At 39.7% G+C, this 19,327-nt stretch overlaps 1 protein-coding gene across 50 annotated transcripts in view; it reads right to left on the bottom strand.

The window, feature by feature from the left end:
• LOC126976609 (MAPK-interacting and spindle-stabilizing protein-like) overlaps positions 1-19,327 on the bottom strand; it is a 62,292-nt gene that overhangs the window by 42,493 nt on the left and 472 nt on the right. For all 50 annotated transcript variants that reach the window (XR_007731941.1, XM_050825033.1, XM_050825042.1 and 47 more), the window contains exons 2-5: positions 14,198-14,239; positions 9,637-9,666; positions 8,089-8,115; positions 7,737-7,766 (exon numbers count right to left, since the gene is read on the bottom strand). Coding sequence is in view for 49 of the 50 variants with exons in the window: in XM_050825033.1 (XP_050680990.1) it covers positions 7,737-7,766; positions 8,089-8,115; positions 9,637-9,666; positions 14,198-14,239 (129 nt within the window). In the remaining variant the exon portion in view is untranslated. The remainder of the gene's footprint in view (positions 1-7,736; positions 7,767-8,088; positions 8,116-9,636; positions 9,667-14,197; positions 14,240-19,327) is intronic.

Below are 19,327 nucleotides of genomic sequence, written 5' to 3' on the forward strand. Positions count from 1 at the left end.
AACAGGCAGATGATAGAATAATACAAAATTCAATAAGAATGCGTGATCTTCGACTAAATGAACAAATGGAGGCTCAAGTTTCTAAAACAACTGTATATTCTGTTCGTCAAAAACGTCGGGAAAAATACAGTCTTGAACAAGAGGCGTTTCATTATAATCCTACTAGAAATTATTTTGAACATTCAAGTATAGTGATCGGAAGAATGAATGAAGTATGCAAATTTTGTGAAGCTAAAAAATTCAAAGGAGAAACGCAAAGTATATGCTGTTCAACTGGCAAAATTAAATTACCAGAGTTAATATCACTGCCACCGGAATTTCTAGAATATATGAAAGGAGAAACACAAAATTCTAAAGAATTCTTACAACAAATTAGAAATTACAAAGCATGCTTTCAAATGACTTCATTTGGAGCAACTGCAGTAATTGAAGAAAAAGGATTTAATCCAGTATTGGATTGGAAGGATTTAATCCAAAATTGAGCATAATTTCATGCCTCATGCCGGGGTATGTGTGTACGTTAGGGAGGATATCTGCTGTCGCCGTCTCGGCAATTTTGAGGGTAGGGGCCTGTCTACTCTCTGGCTCCGCGTAGATTTAGAGGACCGCGTCCGCATCTATGCGTGTGTCTACAGGTCCCATAGTGGTAACGCAGAAACGGATCACCTCATGGGCTGCGTTCAAGCGGCATTTGATGACGTGCTTGCTCAGATCCCCTCCGCTGAAATCGTAGTCTTGGGTGATTTCAACGGGCACAATGCCGAATGGCTTGGATCACGTACCACAGACTACGCAGGGCGATCTGTGCATAATTTTGCATTGGCGTATGGTCTGTCCCAATTGGTTGAGTCGCCGACGCGGCTCCCGGATGTGGATAGCCACATGCCGTCCTTATTAGATCTTCTGCTGACTACACATCCCGATGGTTACCAGGTCTCTGTCGACGCCCCTCTCGGAACGTCCGACCATTGCCTGGTCAGGAGTGTAGTGCCTATCCGACGCCAACGTCGCAGACCACCAGCGACCCGCCGCGTTTGGCACTACAAGTCAGCAGATTGGGATAGGATGCGTTCCTTTTTTGCATCTTACCCTTGGGGCAAGGTTTGTTTTCCTTCGGATGATCCTAGTGCATGCGCCGTTGCAGTAGCCGATGTGATACTGCAGGGCATGGATATTTTTATACCAAGCTCTGTAGTACCGATCGGTGGCAGATCACAGCCCTGGTTCGATGCGTCAGTTAAAGCAGCATCTGACTGCAAAAAACAGGCGTATCGAACTTGGGTTGCGGCGCTGGGCACAAAGGATCCGAACTGCAAAGTTCTTAAAAGGAAATATAACCGTGCCTCCAGATTTTTTAAGCGGCAAATCGCCCGTGCGAAATCGAAGCACGTCGTCAAAATTGGCGAGCAGCTTTCCAGTTACCCGACCGGAACACGCAAGTTCTGGTCGTTGTCGAAAGCTGCTCTTGGTAACTTCAACCAGCCGTCCATGCCGCCGTTGCACATGAGGAATGACACCCTGGCCCATACGGCAAAAGAGAAAGCCGATCTCCTGTGCACTCTTTTTTCCTCCAACTCGACTCTTGACGACAACGGAAAAACACCGCCGACCATCCCGCGGTGTCAGAGCTCCATGCCTGAAGTACAGTTCCGACAGAAAACTGTTAGGCGAGCTCTGTTTTCGTTGGACGTCAGGAAGTCGAGCGGGCCGGATGGCATTTCTCCAATCGTGCTTAGAACGTGTGCCCCTGAGTTGACGCCGGTGCTAACGCGTTTATTCCGGCACTCTTATTCAAAAGGCGTAGTCCCTGATTCATGGAAGTCAGCCCTTGTCCATCGGATCCCAAAAAAAGGAGACAGTTCGGATCCGGCAAACTACAGGCCTATTGCTATTACCTCCCTACTCTCCAAAATTATGGAGAGCATAATTAACCGCCAGCTCTTGGTATACCTTGAGGGTCACCAGTTGATCAACGACCGGCAGTACGGCTTTCGCCATGGTCGGTCGACTGGCGATCTTCTGGTATACCTAACACACAGATGGGCGGCGGCTATTGAAAGCAAGGGGGAAGGCCTGGCAGTTGGTCTGGATATAGCGAAGGCCTTTGATCGTGTATGGCACAAGGCGCTCCTCGCAAAACTTCCATCATTTGGGCTTCCCGAGAGCTTATGCAAGTGGACCTCCAGCTTCCTCACTGGGCGCAGCATACAGGTCGTTATCGACGGTTATTGCTCGAATCCCAAGCCCGTGAACGCTGGAGTGCCCCAAGGCTGTGTGCTATCTCCCACGCTGTTTCTTCTGCATATCAATGATATGTTGGACACCGCCAACATGCATTGCTATGCAGACGACAGCACTGGTGATGCCGTATACACGGGCCATGCAGGTCTCTCTCGGGAAAACGTCGACCAGTGCCGGGTGAAACTTGTGTCTTCTATCGAGTCCTCTCTCGAGAAGGTCGCGGAATGGGGTAAGTTGAACCTTGTCCAATTTAACCCCCAGAAGACTCAAGTTTGCGCGTTTACCACTAAAAAAACCCCATTTGCCGTATCACCGCTCTTCGAGAACACTTCCCTTAAAGCCTCGCCTAGTATCGGAATACTGGGTCTCGAAATCTCGAGCAATTGCCAATTCCGTGGCCATCTGGAGGGCAAAGCCAAACTGGCTTCAAAGAAACTGGGCGTCATAAATAGAGCACGGCAATACTTCAAGCCGGCCCACATTCTAGCGCTCTACAAAGCGCAGGTCCGGCCTCACATGGAGTATTGCTGTCATCTCTGGTCTGGCGCACCCCAGTATCAGCTCGATCCATTTGACCGCGTGCAACGCAGAGCAGCTCGAATTGTCGGGGACCCAGTACTCTGTGAACGGCTGGATCACTTGGCGTTGCGTAGAGACGTCGCTTCATTGTGTGTCTTCTACCGCATTTATCACGGGGAGTGTTCCGAAGAGCTGTTCAACCTGATTCTGGCCGCCGAATTTCACCTTCGCACGACACGCCACAAGTTACGATATCATCCCCACCATCTGGATGTGTGGCGGTCCTCCACAGTGCGGTTTTCAAGGAGCTTTCTTCCTCGTACCACGAAGCTGTGGAATGAGCTTCCTTGTGCGGTGTTTCCGGGACGATACGACATGGGTACCTTCAAGAAAAGCGCGTACACCTTCCTTAAAGGCCGGCAACGCTCTTGTGATTCCTCTGGTGTTGCAGGAGAGTGTGGGCGGCGGTGATCACTTAACACCAGGTGACCCGTACGCTCGTTTGTCCTCCTATTCCATAAAAAAAAAAAAAAAAAAAAAATTAAAATACAGGGACAAGTATATCATAAAATTGGATCATTATTGTCACTCCCAAATAATACTCCGAAGTTTTTACAAATTTACTTTGTAGGAAATGAAGAAGACGAACTGGATCAAAGGCTTTCAAATTTTACAGTATTGCGTCGAGATATAATTCTTCATTTACAGCGCTTTCTACATGAAAATAATGAGTTGATAAAGATATTTAAGACTGCGATGGAAATAATGGTTTCGGATAATTATAAAATAATAATTCGGGCAGATAAACAGCCAATTGGCGAACACGAAAGACGATTTAATGCACCTCAAGTAAATGAAATAGCCGTAGTTATGGTGGACAATGAAAGTAGTTATAGGGATATTGTGGTACAACGAAGAAGTAATAAGTTGGAACGCATCGCTGAAACTCATCACATGTATGACGCCTTACAGTATCCACTAATATTTTGTCATGGTGAAGACGGTTACCATTTTAATATTCAGCATGTTGATCCACAAACAAATAGCCCTACAAACAAAAAAGTTTCTTCCAAGGAATTTTACGCATATCGGATAATGGAGAGAGTGAATAAATACAATCATATACTCAATTGTCGGGAATTGTTTTTACAGTTTATTGTTGATATGCAAGCAAAAATAGAAGCAGAAAGATTGTTATTTATTCGTCTAAATCAAAATAAATTACGAACGGATGAATATATTCACTTACGAGATGCGGTAGCCAATGATGGGGATGTTGAAAATTTGGGACGATTAGTAATTTTGCCTTCTACATTCATTGGTAGCCCTAGGCATATGCTTCAATATGCACAAGACGCAATGGCGTATGTGAGAAAATATGGTCGTCCTGACTTATTCATAACGTTTACGTGCAATTCGTCATGGAAGGAAATTAAAGATGAGTTACAATTTGGACAAAAGTCACATGACAGACATGATTTAATTGCGCGCGTGTTTAAACAGAAACAAGTAAAATTCATTAATGCAATTGTGAAGAGTTGTATTTTCGGAAATGTTAATAGCTGGATGTTCTCCATTGAGTGGCAAAAGAGAGGGTTGCCACACTCACACAATTTAATTTGGCTGAAAGAAAAAATTCACTCAAATCAAATCAATGACGTTATTAAAGCAGAATTCCCAAATCCGGTTGAAGATCCTGTTCTATATGAAATAATCGTGAAACAAATGATACATGGACCTTGCGGGGCACTTAATATGCAATCATCCTGTATAAAAGATAATAAATGCTCAAAACGATATCCAAGATCATTTTTGAGTGAGACGCAAACGGGAGATGATGGATATCCGCAATACCGACGTCGACCACCGAGTGAAGGAGGATTTACAGCAAAAATTAGAGTACGGGGTGAAGAAATCGAAATTGATAATCGATGGGTTGTCCCTTATAATCCGTTATCATCGAAAATGTTTAATGCACATATAAATGTAGAATATTGCAGTTCAGTTCAGTCAATTAAATATGTGTGTAACTATATTAACAAAGGAAGTGATATGGCTGTCTTTGAAATTACAAATGAAAATAGATATGATGAAATTTTAAGTTATCAAATGGGACGATATATAAATAGTAATGAGGCAGCTTGGCGTATATTGGGGTTTCCGATTCATGGCAGGGATCCAGCTGTTTTTCACTTAGCAGTTCACCTTGAGAATGGGCAACGGGTATATTTTACTAATCAAACAGCACAAAAAGTTGCAAACCAACCTGTTAATACTACGTTAACTGCATTTTTTGAATTGTGTCGAAGTGATCTGTTTGCTAGAACTCTTCTTTATGGAGATGTTCCCAGTTATTACACATGGGACTCATCGCGAAAAGTATTTAATCGACGAAAGAAAGGAGTTTCGGTTGAAGGATTTAAAGGTGTCTTTAAAGATAAAGCTATTGGTCGAGTATATACGGTACATCCAAAGAATGCTGAATGTTACTATTTACGTCTACTACTTCATGAAGTACGTGGACCAACTTCTTTTGAAGATCTTCGAACAGTAGATGGTTACATTTGCCAAACGTATCGTGAAGCATGCCAGCGTCGTGGTTTATTAGAAAATGATAATCAATGGGAGCAGGCAATGAAAGAGGCAGCAGAAACAGCAACAGCGAATCAACTGCGAGAAGTCTTTGCTATAATTCTAACGTGTAATCCTTCAAATCCGAATAGACTATGGCTGAAATATCGTGATAGTATGAGTGATGATATTCTAGCAAGACTACGTAGAGAAAATCAAGATATGAATATTACATTCAACGATAATATTTATAATGAAGCTTTGATAATTTTAGAAGATCGATGTTTCGCAATATGTAATCAAACTTTAGTTACTCTCGGAGTGCAATCTCCTAAAAGAAACGAATTAAGCGTGACTAATTCTGAATTATCAAAAGAACTTAATTATAATAAAGATAAATTGCAACGTTACATTGAAGAAAATGAACCAAAATTAACACGAACACAACGAATAGTATATAACACAATAATAAATCGTATTGAGACGAATGCAGGAGGAATAATCTTTTTAGATGCACCCGGAGGTACTGGAAAAACTTTCCTCATTAATTTGGTCCTAGCTACAATTCGGGTGAAAAATGAAATAGCATTAGCATTGGCATTCTCTGGAATTGCCGCGACATTAATGGAAGGTGGAAAAACGGCACATTCTGCACTAAATTTGCCATTAAATGTAGCTGAACAAGAATTCCCAGTCTGTAATATCACAAAATTTTCTGTACGTGGCCAAATTTTAATAAGATGCAAACTTATAATATGGGATGAGTGCACGATGGCTCATCGAAAATCACTGGAAGCGCTGGATAGAACATTACAGGATCTTCAGAAAAATACAAAACTAATGGGAGATGCTTTATTGCTACTATCAGGGGATTTTAGACAAACGTTACCAGTTATTCCAAAATCAACACCAGCTGACGAAATAAATGCATGTTTAAAGCGATCAATTTTTTGGAACAATGTTGAAAAGTTATCACTGACAGAAAATATGCGAGCGTTAATTACTGGAGATCCAAAAGCACAAGAGTTTGCCGACAATCTTTTGAAAATTGGGAATGGCACCTACCCACTAGATCCACAGTCTGGTAAAATAATTTTAACTGAAGAGATATGTCATGTGGTAGACACCGAAGAACACCTTATAGACAAAATTTATCCATCCATACAACAAAATTATTTAAATAAAACATGGTTGTCTGAGCGAACAATTTTAGTTACAAAAAATGATGCAGTAAAACGAATAAATGAAAAAATACAGGAAATGATACCGGGAGAGGAAAAAATCTATAAATCAATAGATACAATGATGAATCAAGATGAAAGTTTAAACTTTCCAACGGAATTTTTAAATTCATTAAACCCACCTGGTATGCCTTCTCATGAATTAAAGCTAAAAATTGGATCACCAGTCATATTAATGCGAAATCTTAATACGCCAAAATTGTGCAATGGTACAAGATTATGCGTAAAACAAATTTTGAACAACATCATTGAGGAAGAAGTTACTGGCAAAGAAAAAGGAAACTTGGTTTTTATACCAAGAATTCCAATAATTTCGAATGATTTACCATTCTATTTTAAACGGTTACAATTTCCTGTACGATTAGCTTATAGTATGACTATCAATAAGGCGCAAGGTCAGACGTTCCGATTTTGTGGAGTTAATTTAAAAGAATCCTGTTTTTCACATGGTCAACTCTATGTAGCTTTTTCACGCGTAGGACAGAAAGAAAATTTATTTGTTTATGCACCAGAATGCAAAACTGTAAATGTAGTATATAAGAATGTATTTCAATAAAAATGTTTAGGATATCAGTTAATGTTAGATGATAAAAGATATTAATGTCTACTTAGTCGTAAGATTTTAATGTAAAAATAAGTAAGATCAATAAATTAATAAGAAAAAAGAAAATGTGTCTTTTATGTGAAAAAATTGTGAAGTAAGTAGTGATAGATTATTAACATTAACAAATAAGTATACAATTAAAAATGACCCAGCGAAGCGGGTATTCATAGCTAGTTTAATATATGTATACAGCATTACACAAATGGTAGTGGGCTGGACATATCTGTAGAGGAAAAGACAAAAGATGGACACTGATGATAACAAAATGTAAGGGGCCGATAGGAAAAAGACACGTTGGAAGACCCAAGAGACGATGGGTCGATGACACAAAAGAGATAGCGGGAAAGGAATGGATGTAAACAGGACCGGAAAGAGAACAATGGAAAAATATGGAGGAGGCTTTTACCCGAAAGGGGTCCGAATTAAATTAGTACTACTACTTTAGAATTAACTGTATTAATTTAAGTTTAAATCTTATTTATACAAAAACAAAATGTGAAAGTGATTTGGAATAAACAAAGCTTTATTATTATTTATATATTATAACTCTAAGGACTTACAGCCACTGCTGAGCTACTTGCCAGCTACACCTGAAAGAATAACGATGTGTAAAAATGAAGAAGTATACATATGGTGGCGTCCTAACTACTGCTTTTTTAAAAATTCTTCTGCTAAATTTAAAAAATGCTTCTGCTAAAATTAAATTTGTAACCAAAATTTATGAATGATGCGAAACTCAAACTCAACGTTCGAATGACGAGCGTTCGTAAGCGATAAGCGCTAATCAGTCGCCAAATTGCGTTACTGTAACTGTAAAAATTTTAACATTTTTTTATTAATACAATATTTTTTTTTAATTTAAATCAAAAGATACATAAATAACTATTCCAATATATATTAAGGATTTATTACCATGAGCCAGGTGCTGGCCAGGGACGCCTGAAAAAAAAACCGTGTCATAGTCATTTTAATAATTCCTGTTGAAATACGGAGTTTTATTCCATTAAGTTTACAATGATCACGAAAAAGTTGAACAATGGGTTTCTAATTAGAATATGGTTACCATTGACCTTGCCTAACCTAACCTTTTGTACCTAGGACAGTTTCTTAGATATCTATTTTTTTATTAATTTGACGAAATGTACTCAAACAATTTTTGCATATTTTGAAAGGTCAATTATTTGAGTATTCACCACCAAAATATCTAATATGCATATTTCATCCTTACAAGTGTTTTAATAATTAAAACCAAAAAATGTATTTATGGCCAAGGTACAACATACAACAATCCCTATGTACCTACCCTATTTATGGATAATATAAGTATTCTTAACTAAATCCGCTTTATTCGTTTAAATAACACATTTAATAAAAAATAACTCATAAATTCTGAACAAAACTAAAATGATATTCATAGCTTCTTTTTTCTAATGAGTCAAATCTTTTATATTTTACTAGGAATATTATATTACGTGAAGGTGAAATTATTAAAAAAATATTCTCCTGGCCGAAGTACAACATCTAATGTACCTTGGGTACAGACCAAGGTGACCAAGGTTTGAACAATTGATTGATAGTGACCAAGGTACAACAGTCTCCAACTCCAACAAAACGGTGGATTTCAAATAATTAGGGGTTAATCATCTCGTAACTTTATGATTGTTTTAATACTTCTTAAAGAAAAGAACCAATGGCACATTCAGTGACTATTATAAAACGTTTTAAACTATCAGACTTCAAAGAATATTATAAATACTTACTTTTATCCCCAAAAAACTTTTTAACGTCGATAACACCAAACACCGGCTTTATTTATTCATTTATTTCGTATGGAAACAAACAGATACATTACTAAAGTAAAAAATGGAGTTTAATTAAATATAAAAATTACAGTAGAATATTCAGTAGTGACGTACAGACTACACTACACAATAGAATGAATATCGGGAATTTTTGAAACCAGCCTAATGGCCTAGGTACACGTAATACCAAGGTACAACATGTCCTCTACAATAAAGGACAAGAACCAATCGCCTATTAAAGGTCGTCAAAAATGTATATGTACGTATGCATCTTATACAGAGAACATTATTACATTTATTCAAAATTACACCTTATTTCGTGGAAGTAATGTTCATGCACAGTTTTGCTTCACACTTTATGAGCGTGATTGTGAGCCTAGTTGTTTATTGTACGTCAATGCAATATAAATATCTGTAATAGAAATATATGTACACATTTCAAACTGTTTTTACCACAATAAAAAAATAGTGCCATCAAAGGACGCTTGAAAGAAGCGAAGCTTTACAAAATAAAAGGGTCTTGACAGACAGACGGACAGACGCACGGACGCACGTATGGATGACAAAGTGATCCTATAAGAGTTAAGTTTTAATTATTTTTAGGAAATTCCTTTGACTATAAATAATTATTATTTTATATATCTCTATAACGACTTACAGCCACGGGTCAGTTGCTGGACAGGGATGTCTGAAAAATATAATAACAGGTCAATTAACTGTTAGTCTGAAAATATCGTTGATCGTTTCTGACGTAAATATAGAAAGATCCCAATCGTTTTACTAAGAAGAAACAGTGACTGATTTTTAACCGACTACAAAAAAGGAGGAGGTTCTCAATTCGTCAATCTCAAAATTTTCGACTGGGTGAACCGATTTTGATAATTCTGATTTACATTCTAATAATAATTTTTATTTGAAAGCTGGTGCTTCTCCCGTGTGGTCCCATTGTAATTTGGTCCATATCTGACATGGGCATCCATGAGAAAACCATAAAAGTCTTAAATTTCCTGTACATACGTATAGCAAAGTGGATGATAAAGGAGGATGGCGAGAATGCATGTATTTTGGGACCCACTGAAAGAAGTGGCGTACATCATGAATTTGCTTTTTTCTTAGTTAGGTTCCATGGAACAAAACTAAGAAAAAAGCAAATGGTAAGTAAGTCTAAAAAAGTACGAGAAAAAGATATACCTAAAAGTAAAATATAACCTAAAATTATTACTCAATATCTATTGGTCCATCAATAATTTGTATCTTATTTCTATGCCTAATTACTGTCTGTTAAAAGATAATATATTATCTGTGGAAGGTTGGCCAGCAGCTAATTGAGGATTTACAATTCATTCTTTTTTCAAGCAGGTATCGAATATAAAAAGATACATGCCTTCTGATTTTATCATCAAAAAACGATAATAATGTTATTGAATCTTATTTTGAATTACGGCTGAATTACTGATTTGAGTAATTACTGATTCGGAACATCCATATAAATAATGACAAAGACTGTCATGTCAAAAAAAATGTAGATTTCAATTGCGCAAAACGTTCCGTTAGTGCAAGATGACTTATTTTTAAATAAATTATAATAATTGATGTCTTTTGACTCCCATATCAGTAATTGAAAAAAATGGCGGGTAACAGGTCTTTTTTGTTTTTATCAAAACAACCAAAGAGAAAATAATCTTACCTATATGATCTCAGATAATAAAATCGATATGATTGGTAATAGAGAAGCGATTTTAATTATATTCAAATTCAAATATTTTTATTCAATATAGAATTTTAAAATCACTTATTGAACGTCAAAAACTACCACCCATTCAAAAGAGACTGCCTCAGACCTGAGAAGAATGGGCGCAAGAAACTCAGCGGGCTTTTTTTTTAAATATAAAATATGGATTACAATGTGATATTGTACAATAAACATTTATAATTAAAGAGCCTGAGGGTGTTCGCTTTATTCCCAGTCCGTGGTGTCATTGAGAAAATCGTTTATGCTATAATAACCTTTCCCACACAAACATTTTTTAACAATTCTTTTAAATTTCGTAACACATTTGTTTTGTACATTTTCTGGAATCATATTGTAGAAGCATATACATCGCCCAACAAAAGACTTACTAACTCGACCCAACCGAGTAGTAGGCACAACAAGTTTATGTTTGTTCCTCGTGTTAACATTATGAATGTCACAATTTTTAGAAAATTCCTCAATGTGGTTATGAACATACAGAACATTATCAAAAATGTATTGAGAAGCAACAGTCAAAATGTTTATTTCTTTAAATTTTTCTCTTAATGATTCTTTAGGACCTAGGTTATAAATCGCGCGAATAGCCCTCTTCTGCAGCACAAAGATGGTATTGATATCGGCCGCACTGCCCCATATACCATAGGATATAATACTATGAAAATACCTAAAGTATACTAATCTTGCCGTATCTATGTCAGTTAACCGTCTAATTTTCTTAACCGCATAAGCTGCAGAACTAAGCCTATTCGCCAATCCTTCAATATGGGGGCCCCACTGCAATATGGAATCAAGAGTAATGCCAAGAAATACAGCAGATTCCACTGGTTTTACCACCTCTCCATTTAATAAAATATTCGCATCTACATTTTTGACATTTGGCGCGGTGAATTTAATATATTTGGTTTTATGGCCATTTAACAATAAGCTATTGGCGCTAAACTGCCATTCACCACGACCCTCTGAATCCTATTATTTAAATATGAGATCAGAAGATCGAGTGCAGATCCTCTTATACCATAGTGACATAGCTTCCCGAACAGCGTTGAATGTTGAACACAATCAAAAGCCTTAGATAAATCACAGAAGATACCAAGTGCATTCCGTGATTCCTCCCAGGCCTCAAAAATATTTCTGATGAGTTCAACACCTGCATCCGTAGTCGAGCGTCCCCTAGTAAAGCCAAATTGTTTTGTATGAAGTAACTTATTAGTGTTAGAGTGAGTAAGCAATTGGCTTAAAATAATTTTTTCTAAAATTTTACTTAGGGTCGGCAACACTGAAACAGGGCGATAGTTATTCTGGTCAGAAGTGAGTCCCGATTTAAATATTGGTGTAATTTTACTATACTTCAGAAGGTCAACGCCATGTTCAATACAGCTATTAAAAACTAGTGCTAGATATGGTGCTATGACGTCAATAACAGAACTTATTATTTTTACAGATATGCCCCATATATCAGCAGTTTTTTTCATTTCTAAGGAACTGAAAGTTTTAATTATTTCTGCTGGGCTAACAACACTGAATTTGAAATTTTGTTTTCATTCCTTAACATTTTCCAAAAGAAGTGACTCGGCAACACTGGTGGAGGAGACAAGGGTGCTTGAGATGGAAACTGGAATGTCAGATATTTTTTTTTCTCAAAAGCAGAAGCTACTTCCTGCTCAGAGTGGATCTTTGTATTGTTTATTATTAGATTATATTCAAACTTGCAGTCTTTCGCTCTTCCAGATTCCCAGTTAATAACTTTCCAAGTAATTTTTATTTTATTTGAAGAATTTTTAATTATTTCTCTAATATGCATCGACTTTACAATAGTACATACTTTCTTGAATAATTTTAAATATTTTTTTACATATACAAAAAAAGATACATCATGATTACATGATGATCTCTCACTATATAGTTCATATAACCGTTGTCTGCTCCTATGAATACCAACTGTTGCCCAGTTGTTAAATGACAAGAGACCACCCGAGTTGACTGTCTTTGGAGTAAATATAGAAGCAAACTCTGTTTTAATTATTTTAAATAACTTACCTTACATCTCATTTGGAGTACTGTTATAATTCAAATACAAGTTTGGGAATTTTTCCGAAACATTGGCTCTATATTTCTCCATTCACCTATTGTTTACCGGAACAAACATAAACTTTTTAGTTGAAGTACATTTGTTTACTTCAATATTAAAAGAGGCTTATTGACCAATGTGGTCTAAGCTCAGTTTACTAATTATTGACTGAGAAATAGGTTTATAATTAGTATAAATATTATCAATATCTTTTAGAGGTGCTGGTTACTCTAGTAGGTTTTAAGAAAATATTTGATAAATTATATGATTTAAACAAAGATTTGAATCTAATACTTGTAGTACATCTTTCTAATAAGTTAATATTAAAGTCACCTCAAATCATAATATATTTCTTAGATTCTGATAATTTTGATAGAACCTCCTCCAATACACTCTCAAATAACTCATATAATGCATCGGGGGGTCTGTATATACTTACAACAATAGCACACTCAAGCTCTGCACAGGCTATTTCAATGGTACGTTCAACAGAGAGGCCCACACTATCTTTACGGTCATTGAATTTAAATGATTTACTTATAAGTATAAGAGAGCCGCCACGTGCTGCCTTTTCTCTGCTAAGCACACTTGCCACCCGATGACCACTGGAGTTAAAAATGAGATCATATTTTCCAAGCCAGTGTTCAGTAAGACATAAGATATCAATATTTTCATGGTTCATTAGTAACTCCAGTTCTAGTTCTTTACCTAACAATCCTTGCATATTTTGGTGCATCAGGTTTATGACTTTACAATTATTATGTTTACTAGTACTTGTACATTGTGTATTTATATTGCTAGAGGAGTCCCCTATTGTCTTATATAGCGTCTGCTTCATACCTATTTGCTAGTTAATAACCTTTTTTAAATAATATAAACTGACGAGACGAACACGGCATTCACCTGATAGTAAGTGATACGTCCCTGTCCATTATAATGTAGTAAAATTCTGAGCGTCATCACATTTGCGCTGATTTTGAGATATAATATGTTATTTCTGTTAGTTACAGATACTTCAAGTCATCTTGGCGCGCGCTATGTGTGCGTGTGCTTGTTAATATTATGTATGCGGCTTTGATCTGAAATTGACAAATGAGTTAATAAACGGTACCATTTATTTACTCGTGTGACAGTGATGTGGCTGTCCTGTTGCCCGAGCAATTATCGTCGAGCGTGTGTGCATGACACGAACACATACCGCCGCGCGTCTAGATGACTTGAAGTATCTGTACCAGTAATTTCATTACATGCGGTGCCCGTCAAACCGAAACACAGATATGGTTGCACTAGCTTTCTTCATTGCAGATAATGGCCCTAGCGTGCTGTACAAAGAAGTTTCCCACTGGCACAATCTATGCATGTTTAAGACTTTTTTATTGGATTTGTTTTACAACTTACCTGTGTGCATAATGTGAGGTTCTAGATACTGCCCGGGATTCACTGAAATGATTATTATGATTATTTTATCGCAATAGCAATGACAGTAAATTTTATATTTTTATTAAAAGAGTTCAAAAAAAGAATGCTGGGAGAGTTTCTTGCGCCGCTTTTTCTCTCTCAGAGCGCCATTTGTTTTCGAAGCGGTAGTAGTATCTAAAAAATAAAAGCCTAATATGCCTTTTAATGAAATAAATTGGAACGTAATTATTAAAATGTATGTTTCATAGAGAATAATAAGGCATTTGTATGTTTCGATTTTTGTCAACAAAACATTGTGCGTAATATCCATAACGATTATCGGCGTCAAAAAATTAATAAAAATATTTAAATTTTTCTTTCCTAAAATATCCCTTTCAAAGTTAATTTTCTTAAATTAATTAGTAGCTTTCTTTACTTCCGTTTCACAGCTCAAACAACTTGCTCAATTTAAGTTTCGTCAAGGCATATTGATGTTTAAAAGAAATAAGTTCGTTTAATTCGCCAACTTAACGCCTGATTGTTATTGGTTTCACCAATTCGCTAAGTATGCTTATCCGCCTTCAACAATTTTTATCTTCAAGCCTCATATTAATATCTTGTTGAATTATTTTCTAATAATATTGGCAAAAGCAAACTTCAAAAGACCCGGACGGACCCGGAAGTGCGAGTCACACTCGCTCACAGAGGGTTCCGTAAATAATATTATTATGTACCTACCTATAAGTCACCGGAAAATACCGTATAAATTTTGATTTCCTTTAGAGTGTAGAAATATACGTTTATGCGGCATGAATGGCCGTATCTATTTTTACGTTACCTAAGAAATTTCATTTTTTTCTTACATGTATATAGCTTTAATTTTAGCTGGATATCTCTATGCGTTCCCAAGTTAAAGGGTCTTGATAGATGAACGGATGGACTACAAAGCGATTCTATAACGCAAATAAAGAATTTTATTGATAAGGGATCCGTCTCTTCCTTTTGAGGTATGGAACCCTAAAAATTAATTCAAATGTTGAATACATACTGTATACAGCTGTCCCTTTTACTGTACGTCTACTATAACCTAAAATCAAACTCCTAAAGTGGACAATGACTCTTGTTGGTATGTGTTATTTATTAAGATAACAAAATCATCACGTAATAAATTATTAAGATCAGTACTTTTATCTCTACTAAATGGGCAATCTCCTTTAGTACCTACGCAAATAAGGGCTTTTTAGAAGTGGGACAGTCACGCTGCCGTCTTATGACGTCAGCACAATCGGGCCAGACTCGTCCAGGTTAATTACCACACTCGCACAGAATACCGGCGTGAAGTAGCGGCCTAGTGCCGCTATGTTTCGCATAGGTTAGTGTCGAGGACCGGAGGCCATCCCTTACTCCCACCCCCTCCCCCCAACAAAATATGAGAGCGGTCCATAAAGAGATATTACCCCAGGAGGGTACCGGCTCTACCAGAGCCTGAGAATCCCTCCCCGAGCACTCTCGCTCGGGCTGCCCTTCCTATTCTGGGGTGGGCACAGAACCGCGCATGACCGAGGACAAACGAGGCAGAAACACCACGGCACCCCGCTCCACGGTCAACGTGGACTTTTGCAACATCAGGGGAATTCACTCCAATTTAAACGCCGTCCACCACCACCTTGAGACGGCGCAGCCGGCCTTGTGTTTCCTTACGGAGACGCAGATATCTCGACCTAGCGATACGTCCTATTTAACGTACCCCGGGTACAAAATTGAGCACAATTTTTTGCCTCATGCCGGGGTATGTGTGTACGTTAGGGAGGATATCTGCTGTCGCCGTCTCGGCATTTTTGAGGGTAGGGACCTGTCTACTATCTGGCTCCGCGTAGATTTAGAGGACCGCGTCCGTATCTATGCGTGTGTCTACAGGTCCCATAGTGGTAACGCAGAAACCGATCATCTCATGGGCTGCGTTCAAGCGGCAATTGACGACGTGCTTGCACAGATCCCTCCGCTGAAATCGTAGTCTTGGGTGATTTCAACGGGCACAATGCAGAATGGCTTGGATCACGTACCACAGACTACGCAGGGCGATCTGTGCATAATTTTGCATTGACGTATGGTCTGTCCCAATTGGTTGAGTCGCCAACGCGGCTCCCGGATGTGGATAGCCACATGCCGTCCTTATTAGATCTTCTGCTGACTACACATCCCGATGGTTACCAGGTCTTTGTCGACGCCCCTCTCGGAACGTCCGACCATTGCCTGGTCAGGATTGTAGTGCCTATCCGACGCCAACGTCGCAGACCACCAGCGACCCGCCGCGTTTGGCACTACAAGTCAGCAGATTGGGATAGGATGCGTTCCTTTTTTGCATCTTACCCTTGGGGCAAGGTTTATTTTCCTTCGGATGATCCTAGTGCCTGCGCCGTTGCAGTAGCCGATGTGATACTGCATGGCATGGATATTTTTATACCAAGCTCTGTAGTCCGATCGGTGGCAGATCACAGCCCTGGTTCGATGCGTCAGTTAAAGCAGCATCTGACTGCAAAAAACAGGCGTATCGAACTTGGGTTGCGGCGCTGGGCACAAAGGATCCGAACTGCAAAGTTCTTAAGAGGAAATATAACCGTGCCTCCAGATTTTTTAAGCGGCAAATCGCCCGTGCTAAGTCTAAGCACGTCGTCAAAATCGGCGAGCAGCTTTCCGGTTACCCGACCGGAACACGCAAGTTCTGGTCGTTGTCGAAAGCTGCTCTTGGTAACTTCAACCAGCCGTCCATGCCGCCGTTGCACATGAGGAATGACACCCTGGCCCATACGGCAAAAGAGAAAGCCGAGCTCCTGTGCGCTCTTTTCGCCTCCAACTCGACACTTGACGACAACGGAAAAACACCGCCGACCATCCCGCGGTGTCAGAGCTCTATGCCTGAAGTACAGTTCAGACAGAAAACTGTTAGACGAGCACTGTTTTCGTTGGATGTCAGGAAGTCGAGCGGGCCGGATGGCATTTCTCCAATCGTGCTTAGAACGTGTGCCCCTGAGTTGACGCCGGTGCTAACGCGTTTATTCCGGCACTCTTATTCCAAAGGCGTAGTCCCTGACTCATGGAAGTCAGCCCTTGTCCATCCGATCCAAAAAAAAGGAGACAGTTCAGATCCGGCGAACTACAGGCCTATTGCTATCACCTCCCTGCTCTCTCAAATCATGGAGAGCATAATTAGCCGCCAGTTTTTAGTATACCTAGAGGGTCACCAGTTGATCAACGGCTTTCGCCATGGACGGTCGGCAGGTGATCTCCTGGTATACCTAACACATAGATGGGCTGCGGCTATTGAAAGCAAGGGGGAAGGCCTGGCAGTTAGCCTGGATATAGCGAAGGCCTTTGATAGTGTATGACACAAGGCGATCCTCTCAAAACTTCCACTATTTGGGCTTCCCGAGAGCTTGTGCAAGTGGACCTCCAGCTTCCTCACTGGGCGTAGCATACAGGTCGTTGTCGACGGATATTGCTCGAACCCGAAGCCCGTGAATGCTGGAGTGCCACAAGGCTGTGTTCTATCTCCTACGCTGTTTCTTCTGCATATCAATGATATGTTGGACACCTCCAACATACATTGCTATGCGGACGACAGCACTGGTGATGCCGTATACACGGGCCATGCAGGTCTCTCTCGGGAAATCGTCGACCAGTACCGGGAGAAACTTGTGTCTTCTATCGAGTTCTCTCTCGAGAAGGTCGCGGAATGGGGTAAATTGAACCTTGTCCAATTAACCCCCAGAAGACTCAAGTTTGCGCGGTTACCACTAAAAAAACCCCATTTGTCGTATCACCGCTCTCCGAGAACACTTCTCTTAAAGCCGCGCCTAGTATCGGAATACTGGGTCTCGAAATCTCGAGCGATTGCCAATTCCGTGGCCATCTGGAGGGCAAAGCCAAATTGGCTTCGAAGAAGCTGGGCGTCATCAATAGAGCACGGCAATTCTTCAAGCCGGCCCACATTCTAGCGCTCTACAAAGCGCAGGTCCGGCCACACATGGAGTATTGCTGTCATCTCTGGTCTGGCGCACCCCAGTATCTGCTCGATCCATTTGACCGCGTGCAACGTAGAGCAGCTCGAATTGTCGGGGACTCAGTGCTCTGTGAACGGCTGGATCTCTTGGCGTTGCGTAGAGACGTCGCATCATTGTGTATCTTCTACCGCATTTATCACGGGGAGTGGGGAGTGAAACAGTCGCAGTTTAACCTGATTCCTGCCGCCGAATTCCGGATGTGTGGCGGTCCTCCACAGTGCGGTTTTCAAGGAGCTTTCTCCCTCGTACTACAAAGCTATGGAATGAGCTTCCTTGTGCGGTGTTTCCGGTGACATCACCGCATCTATCACGGGCAGTGTTCAGAAGAGCTGTTTAACCTGTTTCCTGCCGCCGAATACCACCTTCGCACGACACGCCACAAGTTAGGATATCATCCCCACCATCTGGATGTGTGGCGGTCCTCCACAGTGCGGTTTCCAAGGAGCTTTCTTCCACAAGCTGTGGAATGAACTTCCTTGTGCGGTGTTTCCGGGACAATACGACATGGGTACCTTCAAAAAAAGCGCGTACACCTTCCTTAAAGGCCGGCAACGCTCTTGTGATTCCTCTGGTGTTGCAAGAGAATGTGGGCGGCGGTGATCACTTAACACCAGGTGACCCGTACGCTCGTTTGTCCTCCTATTCCATAAAAAAAATAGAGCTCAAATTATGGGAATGTGAGGTTGGTGGTTTATTAAGCTTTTATGATTTTATTTTGCTTTACTACTTTTTTAAAGGAGTTCCCACTTGATGGGAAGTGGTAAGACAACCGCCCATGGACATCCGCAACACCAGGGATGAAGACATGCTTTTAATTTAAGTTACCCATGTCGTTTCCTCCTGGAAGATGGTATATAGTGCGAGGGTGGAATGCTAAAAGCTCTACAGAACACTCACCGTGATACAAAAGATGAAGCGACGTCTCTATGCAACTTCATACGATTAAGCCGTTCAAATAGTTCAACTGATAGTGGGGTTCACTAAGCCACGGATCATTTGTAGCATGTCTGGACTTGAGCAGTTTAGAACGCTTAAAGTATTACTTATTGATGGCCCCAAGTTTCTTCGA

This window comes from Leptidea sinapis, chromosome 41 (genome assembly GCF_905404315.1).
Source record: "Leptidea sinapis chromosome 41, ilLepSina1.1, whole genome shotgun sequence".
Taxonomy (NCBI): Eukaryota; Metazoa; Arthropoda; class Insecta; order Lepidoptera; family Pieridae; genus Leptidea; species Leptidea sinapis.